The sequence below is a fragment of the Plectrocnemia conspersa genome, unplaced genomic scaffold (assembly GCF_051122295.1).
Source record: "Plectrocnemia conspersa isolate PC_06_02 unplaced genomic scaffold, ASM5112229v1 ptg000006l, whole genome shotgun sequence".
Lineage (NCBI taxonomy): Eukaryota > Metazoa > Arthropoda > Insecta > Trichoptera > Polycentropodidae > Plectrocnemia > Plectrocnemia conspersa.
This window is the reverse complement of record NW_028277170.1, coordinates 14,636,091-14,653,409: the sequence shown is the minus strand read 5'-3', so window position 1 is coordinate 14,653,409 and position 17,319 is coordinate 14,636,091. Positions and strand designations below refer to the sequence as shown.

General features: G+C 29.1%; 1 protein-coding gene across 3 annotated transcripts in view; it reads left to right on the top strand.

Moving 5' to 3' along the window:
* The window catches only part of LOC148234324 (uncharacterized), a 145,989-nt gene that overhangs the window by 11,428 nt on the left and 117,242 nt on the right, over positions 1-17,319 (top strand). For 2 of the 3 annotated variants that reach the window (XM_088187429.1, XM_088187430.1), the window contains exon 2: positions 2,026-2,626. In XM_088187429.1, coding sequence (XP_088043555.1) covers positions 2,343-2,626 — 284 coding nt within the window. In that variant the 5' untranslated portion in view covers positions 2,026-2,342. Of the gene's footprint in view, positions 1-2,025; positions 2,627-17,319 lie in introns of those variants that run through there. The other variant, XM_088187431.1, reaches the window with a different exon arrangement.

The window sequence follows — 17,319 nt, the reverse complement described above, 5'->3', positions numbered from 1 at the left end:
TTTTATTTTCGATTACTTGCAATTTAGAAAAGTTAGTATTATTGGTGTTACTCCACACCCAGCAAGCATATGTTAAAATGGGTCTGAAAAATTGTTGGTATAATAATATTTTATTTGTTGTAGTGAGCGCGTTCTTTATATTAAATATCGACGGTCCAAGTAGGTCGACGATTCAAAATTGTTGAAATTCTGCTTATATCCATGTTCTGTGATATTTTAATTAATATCGAAATTATATTTATAACCTTAAAAAAAGCATTACTTTACATTGATCATTTTTTTGTGCTGTATGTTCCTTTAATAAACCCTAAACATAATATATAAATATATTTTTCATATTTGATTTTTGTTAACTTTAAAGTAAAATAAAAAATGTTAATATCCCAAATTATTTACATAAAAATGTCAATACTTTTATATAACGCTTACATATGTTTACATATAATTAGTCTACAAACGGATTAACCTTAATTATATTATATTCAATTAGAACTGTTTTCTTTAATTTGTAACATTTTTCTCAAGCAAAAATGTAATTATTTTGGAAAATATAGTGAAAAACTCACATTATTGATAATTTAAATATTTTATGTAATCTTTTGTTTTTAAGACGAAAATATGTTTATTTTGTGTGTTACCAAGAGTTACAATACATATTCTTTTATGTCTTAATTATTTTATTATATCGTAAGATCTTTAACTTTCAACCCTTTGATTCGCGAGCTATTTTTTCAGCACATACATACATCATAAGAGTGAGTTTAATTTTCTTAAATGTATTTTTTTATTGTCAAACAAATTCAGTTAATTAAATATTTATTACATTACAGTAAATTTTCACAAAATTTTGGGCCATTGCGGACCTTTTTCAACTCAAAATATCAGATAATTCGTTTAAAAAATCGACACATATGTTCTATATAATGCTTTACTTTTTGTTTATTTATCAATTATTCCCTTTTTGTATGTTGTTCTGTTATTATTCTTAGAAATTATGTTAACAAATCTGTCATCCTCGTTATTATATTTAAACATTTACACATTCGAGAATACAAACAAGACTAACAGATTTTTTAAGAGTGTATTCTTTATTAAAATGTTAGATATTTTTGCGTATAAAATATGCTAACATCACACGGTTCATGGGATTCATTTCTTGGATCGAAATTCCTCAGCAGCATTATCATGTGTTAGTTTGTATTGTTGCTATTCACATATATTATTTTTTTGATTGTATTTAAGGGCTGCAATACCGATAGTAATAAAATGAAATACTAGAAGTACCGAAAAAAAAAATTTAACGATATCTCTGTGGCTTTGAACTATAAACACAACAATGCCAAAATTGTTTGAAAGCAGAATCTGAGAATAAGATAATGTTTATTGTATTATAATGTTTTCTGCGTAGGATATCAAAGTATAATAATAATTCTATAATCACAGTGTTTATAACATGCTTTTTTATTAATCATAGTGAGTTTTTCCTAGTTGATGATTGCCCCTTTTTGTTTCGCATGGTGAGTCATGCTTTGATAGTATCTGATCATATTCACATATCTTCACAAAACATCGCCCGTACTTTCCTTTTTTTTCAATCAATTTTTTCCAATCAATTAACATGGTGAAACATTAGATTATTTAATTACAGTGACGGGACCGACACGATTTTATTGCTTTTGACGTGAATTTTTGCCTTCTGAGAAGTGATAATTGTTTTTACGCTCTCCTATTGACCAAAATTCGGTTTGAATATACTTTGATCAGCCCTCAGTTCAAAAAAAAGTATATTGCTAACGACAATCAAAAGCTGCCTACTCAATAATTCGTAACAATTTACGAAACCAGAAATTGATGTACTGTCAATCGAAAAGATCCAATTATCTTGCTCTACAGTGCGCGATTTAATGATTCTCCATACGTCGAATGAGCATTATATTTATTAAAGTTAATTATTAGCAATATATCTGAATTTGAATGTCAAACCACATACCGCATATATAATCTTTTCTTTTCTTTTCTTTTCAGACGTTGACGAACAACCGTTTAACGGCAGCATCTTCACCAAGATCCCAAACCAAATGATCGTCGTCCAAAAGATTGTGATATTATCTAGAAAAAAGTGAATGGCCTAAATAAGTTTTTATTGTGAATTACCGTGATTGTGTCGTATTAGTGATTTTATGGGATTTTAAAAATAAAAATAAATTTTACAATTGAACCGCAGTCCTTCATGGACGGCTTGCGCGCATGGATGTCGTTAAGGCTAGTAGAACGATATTTTGAAAAGGAGATTAGGCAAAATTTTAATAGTAAAAAGGTCAGTAGAGAACTTCTCCGCTAGAATGCTGTCTTATATGCTACCGGTGGACGAGAAGCCTCCGAATGGAGCCGGTCCGGACAAGGGACAATTGCAGCTAGAGTTGGAGAGGAGAGAGGCGAGTCCTCCAACTGCTAGTCCCGACCGACCTAGCAAAAGGGTCCTCAAGAGCTCCATCATATCGAAGGAGAGCAGCGTGAGCTCTTTTGCTAGTAGCGACGTCACGGGATCTTCGATAACTCCGACGGGCGTAGACAAACCAAAGTTAAAATTGCTGGTCAACGGCACCAAGCACACCACTCTTAAAAGGTAAGAATTTTTATCAATATGCTGGCGTTACATTTTATTAGGTTAATCCATAAATTTGTGGGTATTTTTAAATATGTTAGACCTTCACGCATTTATACAGAGTCAGATTTATTCATCCGCTTTTCTCATATCACATTTTAAAATATCTACTTTAGTAGAATTTTTAACAACTTTTCCCCGATCTGCAATTCTTTAATAGTTGAATAATTATTTCTCGATGCTGTCTTTTTTGTATTGCTTATTCTACCGTTTTGGCAACAATGTGAAATTCTCAGTTTATCAAACATTAGAGATTTTTTTCGGTCGTTTAATTTATGATGGTAAATACATAAAGACCCAAAAGTAAGAGTATGTAATGTAAACTAGTTCGTAAAATCTTTAATCCCTTGCATTTAATTATGATTTATTACGATGAACGCAAATATAATAATACTGCAAAAATAATACAATTTCGTAAAGTTGAAACGATTATTTTGGTAATATCGTCAGAATTTTTTATTGCAATACATTATATTATGTCTGGCAGTATTACGTTTGAGACATAAATTTAATAAATTTATCCCTTAGAAATAATTTATAAATAAAAATAATATTTTTATAATAATTTTCCAGTTATTAAATTACAATAATGTGTTAAAAGTGCCCAAAAAAAGTTAGATTTATAAATTAAACATAAATACGTCAGTGGCCTGTAATGTTTTACTCATTTTTTTTTATTTTTGACAAGAAAACTATTATTAATTCCATGACTTTAACTAAATTATTATTTCTGTTTAGTTAAATTCAAGGTAAGTTGAACAATTTAATTTATTTAAAATATCATTTTGCTCAATCATATTTAATTAATATAAGTAAACGAAGCGTTAGGCAAAAAAGTCAGTTAACATAATCATACCTTGGCCCTTTAAATTCTTATATTGTGGAATTTGAACGACTGCAATTTTGTTGTTTTAATCCTCTAAATTCATAGCAGGTAGTACGAAAAGAGACAGAGATTACCGATTTACACTCTGAAAATATTGTTTGACATTAATCGTTTTATGAAACAATTAATACATCGTGTTTTTACATCGCAACAGAAAATCTCGTCTTTAAATATTACACACAAATATATGGATCGACCTGATATTATTTGTCAAATTTTAGTTCGCATAATTTAATGACTCCTGTCCGAATTATCTGCGATAGGTTTAAAAACCGTTAGAACTGATTCGATAATATTGAAATTTGCTGTAACATTTAAAAAAAATGTTTTATCGAAAATATTAAATAGATGAAAAAAATCATAATTGAAATAGTACACATTAAGAAACATATTTGGACTATACTATATTTGCTTTAATACAGTCAGTTCGAGAGTTATCAAAGTGATTGATAAATATAAAAAAACATAGTAATAATTTTAATTTATATATATTTGTTCAAAATATAAACAGGAGTAATAATAATTATATTGAACGTACCGTTTGCTTTGACGCTAATAGTAGCGTAAATCCAAACTTGGATAGCTCTCGAACTGACTGTGTTAACGCAAATATGATATAGGGTCGATGATTGCGCGATGTCTATTAATGTAATATGATGTATAATAAATCCTTAAATACTATAAAATAATATAGACATATATTTTCAGTATATTTTTTGCCCCATTATGTTAATTATATATCGACTGTATTTTAAAATATTCCACAAAACAGTTGCAGTTATTTCAAACGATATATTTTAAATAGTTTTAGCAATTTATATTTGGCAATTATATTTGCAGATAACTATCTATCGAATCAAAAACAAAGTCTTGATGATTTATATTGTACAGTATACAGTATTGAAAAGTACGGATTATCCCAAGTTTAAATTTTTATTCTGTTTTAAAATATGTATAATATATGTACAATGCGTGTTATATTTTTTATTTATTTCTCAAAAAAATCTACGATTCTCGTTAGCTTTTGAGAATCTCTCAAAAAGTTTAGAATATCACTACGGATAAAACCGTCTTTCGTTTTCAATATGCTTTCATTCGAATGAGAGGCATTTATTAATAATACTGCTTTCTTTCACATCTACTACTTTTACTTCAAGAACCCATTTGGTTTTTAAGCGATATTATTTATTTCAGTCCTCTGTATGACGTAGGTATTTCCTTGCTTTTCTAATCACTAAGTTCTAGGTGTATTTACGCAGCGTATGTCTTTTTTTATCAAACACAGTTAATCCGCACCCAGATAATCAAGAGTACACATCATATTATGGTTGTGACATGTGTAGGAATTGGAAACCTACAATTTTTAATCGCGAATTAAAGATATGGCACCCTGACAGATTATGATGACCAGCTTTTTAATACATCTCAATCTAAATATTTTTTGTTTTGTAAATGTATTCCATTTACAAAAAAAAACAGGAACATATTTGTAAATAATTTAATAAGACACAATTGCATATTGTAATAGTTAATTTAGTTAATTTATGATAGCATATAAGAACGCGTATTAGTTATATTTTTAATAAGTTATTGCGAGCGGCATCTTTTTTTTCTTTCATAAAAAGGTTTTTAAACTAAGTTATTTAATTGATGTATTGTGAAATATTTATATCCTTTCCAACTCACCTCTGGTTCTTACATTTTTGGCAATTCCAAACAAAAAATATTTGGTGAACATATTTATAGCAAACGGTTGTTTTAATAATTATCGTAATTTAAAAAAATAATACTTTAATTTATTTTTTAATGATGCAATAAATCTATGTTAAGAGATTATTAAAAATAAAATATTAGAACTCAAACATAAATGTGAAAAGGGTTTTATGTACGTTTGCGGTATTAATTCAAGGTCATAGGGTAGTAAAGTTGTACCGATATACCTTTTTAGCCAGACAGTCGGACGCCAAGGGGAAGATAAACACACGAACAGAGCAAAAAGAAAGTAATTAATAAATTAACTTAAATGTATAAACAAAGTTTTTAATTTAATTACATTTATTTTGCTTAATACTAGCTCTTGTTTTTAAATAACGAAATGAAGTTTTAAGACCTGTGTTTTACTCTGGGCAAAATCTAAAATTTTGTTGTTGTTCATTTTTCTGGGTTTTTTTAATAGAGTATAAGTTAAGTAAATAGAGATTAAAACATTTGTCATCAACTAGCCAGGCGCGTATGGTAAGATACATTCCCTTTCGCTCGCTTGCGTGTTAAGTGACGAGAGTGAGTGAGAAGAAGTGGGCGTGCGGAACGCACGTAACGCACGCCCTTATCTCTCATTCACTCTCGTCACGTAACACGCGTATGTATCTCACCGTACGCGCCCTGCGACTTTATTCAAAATGAAAATGAAATCTTTATATCAAATTTATTATTAGTATGGTGCACTAACACAGATGAGAAATGGTCTAGATGGCCACTCCGACGATTAGTAATCGAAGTGTAGAATAACAATATTATTATGTACAAGGAGAATGTATTTTCTAGCTAGCATTCTTTCCAAACAGAGAGTAGTTTTTTGCGGAACTTGTGAGTGATTAGCGTCTCGGGATGGATTTGCTATTAGTTGGTTTATAAAATATTTCAAATTAATAACGTAATTTTTTAATCATGAAATCTTTTTTTCATTGTTGTAAAAATATTGTGTGTATTTTTGAGACTTTCGATCTCTCTTTTTATTTGCTTTAAATGGTCGTAAGAATGACCTTTAAATTATAATGTTACTGCAGGTGGTTGATTCACAATGTTTATTGATTAGCAAAATCAAAGCATTCGAATACCCCAGCAATTATTGTTTCGATATATTGAACATCTTAATTATATCATTATTCATATAATGTTTACAATGCTTACATCCAGCACATTACGAATCGATGGCGATAAATTCTAGGATAGTCATAAATGTGGTGTTCGTATTCTGAAGTATCATTTTTATGCCTTATGGCATTTTGCAAAAGCCGACAAAGATTTTGCGTAAATTGAATATTTACGACCGAAAAATTTTCACTGATATTGTATTGGTAACTTTAATAATATGACAATTTAAAAATTGCAAACATAATAAACAAGCAGGTCAAATTTCGACTAAGTTGCCGACATTTATAAATATTTCGTGTATCAAATAAAAAGTGTTTAACAATCTTCCTTACGTTCAGGTACTTCTAAAAATATTTTTCGCTGGTCCTTTATTGTGTTATTGACGAGTATCAATAAAAATCAGTAAAAAGCAATTTTTATCCCATTTATTTCTTCACCTGAATTCGTTCATTACATTGTCGAAAAAATATTTTTAAAAATACGGGCGGCAAATCTTTCTTCTTTTGGAATATGTCTAGGAAAACATCATCTTTGGCAAAATATCGTCTTTCATCTACCGCTTCTGTATGATTCCCAAGTTTTTATACCAGTAGCAAAAGCAGCATTAGACAATTTATTTCAATAAAATATATTCCTATATTGTTTATCATTTTTTGTCAATAACAATTATTGGAAAAAACCTTATGAGAAAAAAATGCATACAAAATTGTAAGTCTGTTTATTCAAAATGCGACATATTTTTTTAAAAACAGATTTATCTGATTAATGATTTTTATATTCTCGTGATTAAGATGTAATTTATTTAATTGCCTATCTCAATATTATTTATTTTCGGAAGATTTATCTTTCATATATTTATTTATTTATACTCATGCTAAACGATAATTGAAAGTTATAAATGTTTATGTTAATGTTAATATTACGTCAATACTACATAAAATAATAAATGATATTTATAAAAATAGTATTTGCAATTTAAAAAAAAAGTGTTGTTCGGTTTGGGCCTTATAATAAAAAACGATTACTGTGCCCACTTTCAAAAGATCCCAAAACGCATTATATTTTATGCAAATGATATTTACTTTATCATAAATATAAAATGCTTCAAACATTTTCGCACAACATTGCCCACTTATCGCCCTTCATGGCTCCTCCATCGCCCATCAAATTCCCCTAGAGCCAGTATTGCCCACCGGTGGGCAATATTGTCCACTTTGCGAACATATGTACTATATTAACCTTCCGGACCTCACGAATCTTCAAAAACAAAAGATTCTCGCTGGTCACTACCAAGATTTTTTCAATAAAGTAACATTCTATATATAAAATCGTTACAGTTTCATTCCAAACTATCAGCTATAAAATTTAATATCTCTACTGGTAATATTAAAAAGTATGTAATATAATTAAAAAATGTGAAAAAATAACATTTTAATTTCATTTTATTATTAATTTTTTACCGAGAGCCAAAAATGAGAATCGTTCTTTTTCTTTTGCGTTCAAATTGCAATCCTCGATTTTTTCTGAATAACGACAATGAGCGACTTTTTCAATAGTCTTTACCTATCGGTTGACAACGTCCTGCTTTATATATTATTAAATTATATAAAATGGAAACATTTGTAGATCTTCTTCAATCAGCCTTTTTTGCCACATCAATATCTTTTTTTGTAATGTGTCTATTATGCCTCGGATTGTGAACACGTTTGTAAGCTTCTTTGCAAACTTAGCTACCCAATCACCGTTAGAGAACAGATCTTAGAACCTCTACTGCTATAAAAATAACTTGACTTCTTAGCGCGTATTAAACAATCGGGTTAATATGATACTTTTCCCCTCGATAGTAATCTTACATTAGCATGATGAGTATGCTGAGAGACCATTTCCTCACAAATCTGGAGTTTTTACTGCAAGTCACTGCCTAGTTTCAAAGGTTTCGTGACATCATTAGATAAACTCTCAGAACATGCAAAATAAAGCAGCGACGAATCAGAATACAATGAAACATTATAATACACATATAAATTTCAAATTCATTTAGATTACTTTGCAGACCACCGGTTAGCAACTGCCGTACTAGAACAGACATTTATATATAGTTGATTTGTTTTAGTAGTGATAAAACCATGAGCCATGAATTCCTTTTTACCGTACTCTTTTACTTCGCTTCGGTCTTAATGGAATCTCATGTATTTTACTTTTTCACTCCATTTCAATAGCGAATCATTAAGTTTATCTCTCATTGTATGACTTTAAGACTGCTACCTTAATATACTCGTATCGGAATATCTCACAGGGTCGATGGAAATCCCTTGACGATGACAGTGTATTGTCTGTTTTTCATTACTGTTTTTTGGGTGTCTCAAAATTATTTATTAAAGCGAAACCATTTTGTTTATAATCAGCCTTAAATACTCAAGAATCTACTTTTTTTTTAGTTTTTAGTAGGTGATCCAGCAAAGGCGTGTTTCATCTCTTAATTTGTCTTTAGCGTATTTCAAGATCGTGTGTTTCGGGTTAGTCGGTGTGAAATTCTCAAAACACGTCGAAGGGCCTCAGCTATTTTGCGATCAGTGTAAGGGGCGGTACGATATTTGGTTTACGACTAATGGCTTTTGCTATCATTCAAGGACTATTCTCTTGTGGGGTTATACTTTGAAGCTTGTTCTTCCACGACTTGTTTTTTGTATATATATAATATTTCAGTGGAGATAAAGCTGTTATAGAGTTGACGAGGGTTTATGTTCCTTTGTCGCTATACCTCTGACATTCTCTCCCAAGACGATTTATATTTTTAATTAGTTATTTAATGACATGAGCTTATACTAATACGAAACGCAATTTTAAATAAATTGGACGTATTCAACTAATGTTGAAAACTACGCATATACATCACATATAATGCATGTGTACGTTTATACATAATATAATATCATCCCTCTACGAGCCCTCGTCTCTTCATCTAATTTCACACTCGAGGGGCTCTCGCTCATCTTTGTTTGTGATTTTATTTAATTTAATTATGCAACATACTTTGGTGCCGTTAAACGAACACAATAATTATTATTCGTACGAGCTTATATTGCCAGTGCGTGACTGTGTAAAATCGTCAAAAAATCAGATATGTACTTTTAAGGTTGGTTGGGGTTCGAGTGTGAGCAGCTCACATTTAACTGACCTAGATTAACCATCAAACGCTTATGAAAAAGTTTTGGAAAAAAAACAACAGTTCAATCTATAAAATAAACATATGTTTGTGTGTATACAATCTTGTAGTTCAAACATGAAATTTAACAACGTCTGTTGTCTGTGTAATTGGATCCGAGTTGACGCGTTCGTGTTACATACTTGTACATAAATATGGATATATAATGTAATTAAAAGGGGAGCAACAGTTTGACAGGTGACGATTATGTTGTATGTGACATTATACATGTATAAAAATATGGAGAAAAAAATTGCATTAGAGTATTTTTTATTCATGATTTTATATATTGAGCTTTAACATTTGTATTATTGCATTTTATTGCTGTAAATCTACCAGTGGGGTATGAAAAATTTAGCGATAGTAACACTTATGTGTAAAATGTGATACCTAATATAGGTTAAAGAAAACAAGCTTGCAGTTTTAATGCGCATGATACAAATAATGATGCTCGATGCAACAAAATAAATATCATTTTTAAATTATTGGAGGATATCATTTATATACGTATACAAACTTTTCTCAGAAACTCCAGTTGAGATATTGTTCATTATTTATGACAGGGGTCGACAAACTATTTTTGTATAGGACCATATCGGAATTTCTCTAAATTTAAAATTTTAGTATATATTTGCATATTTTATCTATTTGAATCTATTGTAAATTTTGGTATTTATCGCAAATTTCTCAAAGTAAAATAATGACATTGTTTTTTACGATAAAATTTCATCAAACTGATGTTCAAAGTTCGTCACTACCTATCGCTTCTTAATTTAATAGATCCGCAAAGGGTTTTTGCTAACTTTTCCTCTATAAATAATTAGCCTAATAATCTGGACTAAGATAATACTTTTAAGTAACTGAAAATGTTATAACTCAAGTTTTCAACTTAAGTTTGCTATAAATAAATAATGTATCGCATTTAAAATATATAAATATTTATTAACAAATACAGAACTTGTTACATAAAAAAAAACATATCGTCAAAATTTTTTAAAAACGGTCTGAAATTGTTATATCGTGTACTTCATCAATGAAAATGTATTTTCTTGCGTTGATACATATTCGTCAATTGAAAGACACATCAAAATAAAAATTCTTTTGAATTTTTAAAAAATTAAATGTTTCTGCACTTTCAAAAAACTGTGCTAAAAATGCAGTTCACTGCAAATTTTTGTGGGAATAGAAATTTTATTTATTTCTAAATTTTTGATACCATGAGAAATACACAAAGCAGATTGCCATAAATTCTGACTATACCGCAGTATAAGTTATATTGTAGTTTAAAATAAATTCGTTAGGAGCTACCATAATATTCGATAATATTTTCTGAAAGCGAGTTTCTTCGCTAAAAAAATTCACTGAACTGATGAACTCACCGCTGACACAACTGGTTCGATAACACATAATAAATTGAGATATTTCACACAATGAAGCTCCTGGTGAATAATTCAATAAATAATCAGAGGCTTTGAGCACATTACATTTTTACAAGCCTCATATTTTTTCAACTACACCCTAAATCCTTTTGCACATATTTTTACCAGCATCGAATATGTCACATTTTATTTCGGATTGCGTTTTCTCAACTTCATTAAAAATATTAACGTCTAGTTGTTCCATGTAGACTATTTAATTAAACAAAGCATTGCCTCTTTGAATAAGCAGCATCAACAAATCAGGCCAATGGTTCCTAATTACATAAGCTTAAATTACACTTAGTAAAAATGGTTGCTTACCGTTACTATTTTTACCTTACCCAGTAATTATACAAAGCGTTTCTTATTTCGCAAAGTGCACTTGTTATAATTTCACGTGGCACGCCTTGAGAAATCCTGGATTTAGCTCTATACTTAGATTTAGGATTAAGAGTCGAAACAGTTTGGAAACCACTGGGTAAAGCCAAATAAAATATTTTTTCTTGTTTTTAAATTGCCTATTGATGTCAGTCATAATGTGCTCAACACTTTTAGTGTGAGCACAGTTTGTTTTTACTGAAAATCTGACAATCCACAAATAATAAAATAATAACAAAATAACGCGTAAAACATTACACGGGATGCTTTCAAAGTATAACTGCGTAAAGTCATAGCGGAATGCGAAGCAAGAGGAACACCACACACGGCCATATCTTGCAATTACTCAACACTACAATTGACCGTTCTGTTATAGTGTAAACTATAAAATGTTTAAATAGTTTGAAAATGTTAAATCTATTCTCAGCTCGAGGTTCAAACTAAATTAGGGAGCGGGCCGGATTTGGCCCAAGGGCCGTTGTTTGCAGACCCATGATTTAGGCAAATAACATTTTAGATATTGAGAGAAACAAATACCATAGGGTTAGGCGAATGCTTGTCCTTCATTATAGTGGAAGGTTGCTCACACTATTGCAAATGTATATATATATATATATATATATATATATATATATATATATATATATATATATATATATATATATATATATATATATATATATATATATATATATATATATATATATATATATATATATATATATATATATATATATATATATATATATAATATATAATAATATATATATATATATATATATATATATATATATATATATATATATATATATATATATATATATATATATATATATATATATATATATATAATATATAGGGACATCACATACACTTTAATTATAATTTTTAAGCCTTTCTCCGCTATGTACAATTCCCTTGTTTTTATACGTTTTCATTACGCCAGCAAACTGAAGTCCCCTATGAGTGCACTGATAATATATTAGGCTGATTTCGACCCACCCTATGCTACGTCCCTCTTGTTGTTTCGCCATTCCAATTTACCGTATCGCGTATAGTTTCTATGTGATACGCCATTTTATATGAAGATCACTCGATTGTGTTACAATCCCTAGTAATTTCGGCCGTGAGGATAACACTCCCCTATGCGCTCGGGTAGTTTTTGGGGTGTTTTGGGTGGCGGGCGAGACGGGTTGACCTTGGCTAGGACAAAGTAAGAACAATCAATATTTTGGGGGCGAATTTTGGGAAGGTCGTCTGCACCTCGAATCAGACCAACGAAGAAATCTTATAAATACAAAATAACGACCCACTTCCGCACACTGTTTGTTGATCTCATTACTATAACGCATGTATGTTTGTATACAATTAGTCTACAGAGTGAACAAGAATTATGATATATTCAATTAGATTTTTTTTTTAATATGTTACATTTTCGCCAAACAAAAATGACATTATTTACGACAATATAGTAAAACTTGATTGGTATCATAATTGATATTTTTAATGGTTTACATAATTCCAATTTTTATTTTATAACATTAGTAATAGCTTTGAAATTAAATAAGGATGAAATTATTGTCGACCTAAATTAATTTAACTTCTTAAAGCTCGTTTCACACGAAGCAATAAGAGAGATATTCGGTGAGTTACATTGTTATTTGAGTATCACTTAATAAGCTTCAAGTAATCATTATAATTTATATATTTTTGATCAAGCATTTAAAGTGAAAATTACTAAAGCTTTCATTTTCAACTAAGTTATTTCTGTTGAACCTCAATTTACGAATATAATTCGTTTGGAAACGTGCTCGTATTTCAAAGCACACAAAATCAAATTTCTTCATAATAAATTGTGGAAACTTAAGTTGATTCGTTCCAAATCTCAAAAATATTTAAATCAGATAATTGCATTTTTATTTTATAGGAAATATTTCAGTAAATAATGTTGTGTTGAATTTTCAAACCGCAAATTTTCAGATAATATCAAATATATATTTGACGTTTTTTGTCAGTACTATTTCAAGTTGTTGATCTGTTGATTTTTTTACGGATACACTAGTAATAAATTATTGCTAATGAAGTATACAAACTATTTTAAGGATTACTCGGGTGTGTGGCAAATCACTCTATACACAAATATCGAGAGATTTGCGTAATCATACTCTTGATGTCGCTTGAAGCACTGGCTATTCAATTATTCTTCAAGCAAAGGAAAATTTGAAGCATCGAACCATCCGAAAACGATGACCAAACGCTTCTGCCATGTTTAAGAGTCATCGCACTCTGCCAGAAAACTTTTCTCGTGATATTTTCGGCGGCCGAAGTGGTTTTCAACCTTTTTACGCGGTCATAAATCACGGCATCAGCGTGGCATCAATCTATTAACGACGACGTCAATTACCGCAACAAACTGTAAAACGTTCCCGAATTTCACGCACGCGTCAACTATGTGCGCATTTCATTATTAACGAACCAGTTTATGATGATTTTTGAGAATTATATAGATCTGGACTAAACATGAACTTTCATCGTTGTTAAAGTTAGTATATAATACTCACAAAACTCTCATTTTAAATGAAATTGTTAATGTTACGATTCTCTATCTAGGTATGTACTTAATTTAAATGTTTTTTCAACATATCCAATTGTGCTAATAAAAATTGTTGCTATAAAAAATGATAAAAAGCTATACTTTTATATTAAAATACGTTGAAAATTTTCACGACTGTAGTGAAATCAATAGCGCTGTGAAAACATTATACGTTTGTAGATTTACTTTTATGCTATCGTACACAACTTTTTATTAGAAACGATTAAACTCTCATGTTTATTCTCAAGATAAGTGATGTTGAAATGATTATATTCTGGGAAGAATAACGTTTTGTTTAAATGTCTTGGTAAAAATAACAAAAACATGTCAAAAGACAACGATCTCTATGAATTAGTTGTTACTGATTGTATTTAAATGCATTTTTTTTAAATCATAAACGCTTTTTCTAATTGTTTTCACTAATAACACATATACTGCACAAAAATTAACTATTCAAAATTCAACAAATATATTTAACTTAAAAGAAATTATGTCACTTTGAATAAATAATTTCAACTAAAAATGAACACTATGCACTAAATGATCCCACTGATAAAGTGATCCCACTATATAAAATGTTGAGAACCTCTGATCGTTTTTAAAAACTAAGACATTAGATAACAGATAAATTTTTAGATACTAAGTCAAAAAGATCTGTTTCAAAATGCTAAATATTAAATCCAAGTTTGAGTGTACAAAGTGTAGTAATAAAGTAATAAAATTTATGTTCGAGTGTACAAATTACATATTATCAAATTTTTAGTGCTATTATTATTATTATATATATATATATATATATATATATATATATATATATATATATATATATATATATATATATATATATATATATATATATATATATATATATATATATATATATATATATATATATATATATATATATATATATATATAATAATAATAAATCGAAAATTTTTAGAATGTTTGTCGGCTGATTTTCGAAGGCGTAAACACATTTTTTTGTTGAATAGAAGCGTCTCATTGTTTCACATTTCGAAACAAAATAAAGGCGCATAAAAGACTATGGATTTTGGAGTGGCAATAGTGATTCGGCTATATTGAGAAAAAAATGACTACATGTGTTCCTCAAGTATACAATTTTTCATTTTAAGATATTTTTCAAATTTCATTCGTATATATGTATATACTCATAAAGTCATAACATAACATCGTTTGTGCATTGCTCGCAAAAGTGATTCTCAGATCTACTAGAATATTCTCTAGTCAAAACATAGGAATAATCTGATGGCAAACGAGATAGAAAAAATATTTAATTTGTCTCTTTCCGATACTAATGGGCAGACGATTTCCATAAAATTACTCATATAGATAAAATGTGCTCTACAGCTCAATAACATCTAAACAATTATAAATCATCGGCATATAGAGGAAAACTGGAATTTTTAACTGCCGTATGAATGTTAATTTTAAATAACGTGAAGAGCACCCAGGTTGGACCCTAGAGGAACCCCCGAAGGGGTGAAATATTCTTTCGACAATCGGTTGCCATAGCTTATGAATTGTCTATGATCACTCAAATAACTGAGAAAAATCATCTGATCAACAATATCAAATAACTTTTTATTATTAACCTTATCGAAGGACTTCTTAAAATCTGTATATAAGAAGTCTACTTTTATTCCCTTTTTTTTGAGATTTGTCACTGTTTTGGTGAAAGACAGAAGTTTAGTAACATTGTCACTGAAAATGAAAAACAAATCATTGTCCCTGCAAAATGTCTATTATTTTGTTCATAAACTTTTTATAAATCAAAAATATGTATGTATGAATGAATATATTGTCTTTACTAAGAGATCTTTCTATCGCTAGGAAATAATGATACACCATCGAAGGTGTTGTCTCAAGTCTTCTGGTTACTATCACATTAATATATATTCCTGGATTAATTTCTAGCAAATTCTAGCAAACCAATTTTTGCACGTTCATTTAGCCACACAATAAAAGTATCTAAAATATTTATATTAAATTTACAATTCTGATGTAAAAACACACAAATACAAATCTATTGTAGTAATAATAATAATATGAGTTCAAAGTTGTAAAGTAAATTCAATCGGAGACATCACCGTTAATCATCGTACCGTTAACATTACCCGTATGGTATTATTTAAATTACACATGCTATACCTAAACACATTTTTTTCCTGTAGCCATATTAGCAGTGAGTTTTTGTAAATAAAGACGATTTGAATCATTAAAATCAGCGATGCCAAAAATCGGCTTCCTTTGTGTATACAAATCTGTATTATTGTCACGTACGTTGATAATATTCGTGTAAAGAATATATAAATTATAAACGTTATCGATCTATTGTAATCAATGTATTAATACATATTTGGACTCAAAATTAAACAGTCATCATTTAAAATTATCTGTAGCACTTATTATATAAGTACAATTTATTGGCTCATCTTCAGTGGGAGTAAAAGTTCCCTTCAGTTGTTATGAAAGTAAGCAAGATCTTATTGAATTTGAGAGTAATTTTCTTTGATTATTCTTTAATTTTTTTACACTATATTTATTACACTTAAATACAATTTTTTGTCATCCATTCCTTATATTTTTAATTCTTGAAAGAATTCCTCCAAAACTAAAATAATTTTAAACAATTTTAGTACTAGGATTTAAATCTCTTATGTGTGATGTATTGTCAAAAATCAAAATAAATTTGTTTCTGGTTAAAAATATTCTTAGTTATTCATAAATCAGTAATCGATAGGAAAATGCGTCATCTTTCTACCCATATGCGTTAGCTATTATTAACGCCGCTTTACAGTGAAATAATTAATTAATTACAAAATATGAGGACTAACTTAAATGTGTTGGCGCACATCTGCATTTCACTTTTCGATATATAAAAAAAAATTGGGCCCTAAATTTTATGATTTATTAAAAGTGAACAATTTATTTTAAAGTTGTTACTTGATTTTTTAAATCGGCAACTACGGCAATTTTAAAAATGTAGACGATTCATTAGATATCCGCTAATGTCAAAGATCGAACGAGAAATCATGATATCAATAATAGTCCTAGATTTGGGAGAACGTATCCATGTGGCGAAATTGACTCTCGATAAAATCAAGGAACTTGACTGGAAGATTTTATCTCTTACACCTTATTCTCCAAACCTCATTTCGACTATTATTTGTTTCAATCGATACAACAATTTTTAAAAATGTTGCATCGATTTTTTTTTCCGATAGTTATATATCCAGAAAAAATATATTTTGATAATAATCTAATATTAGTAATGTA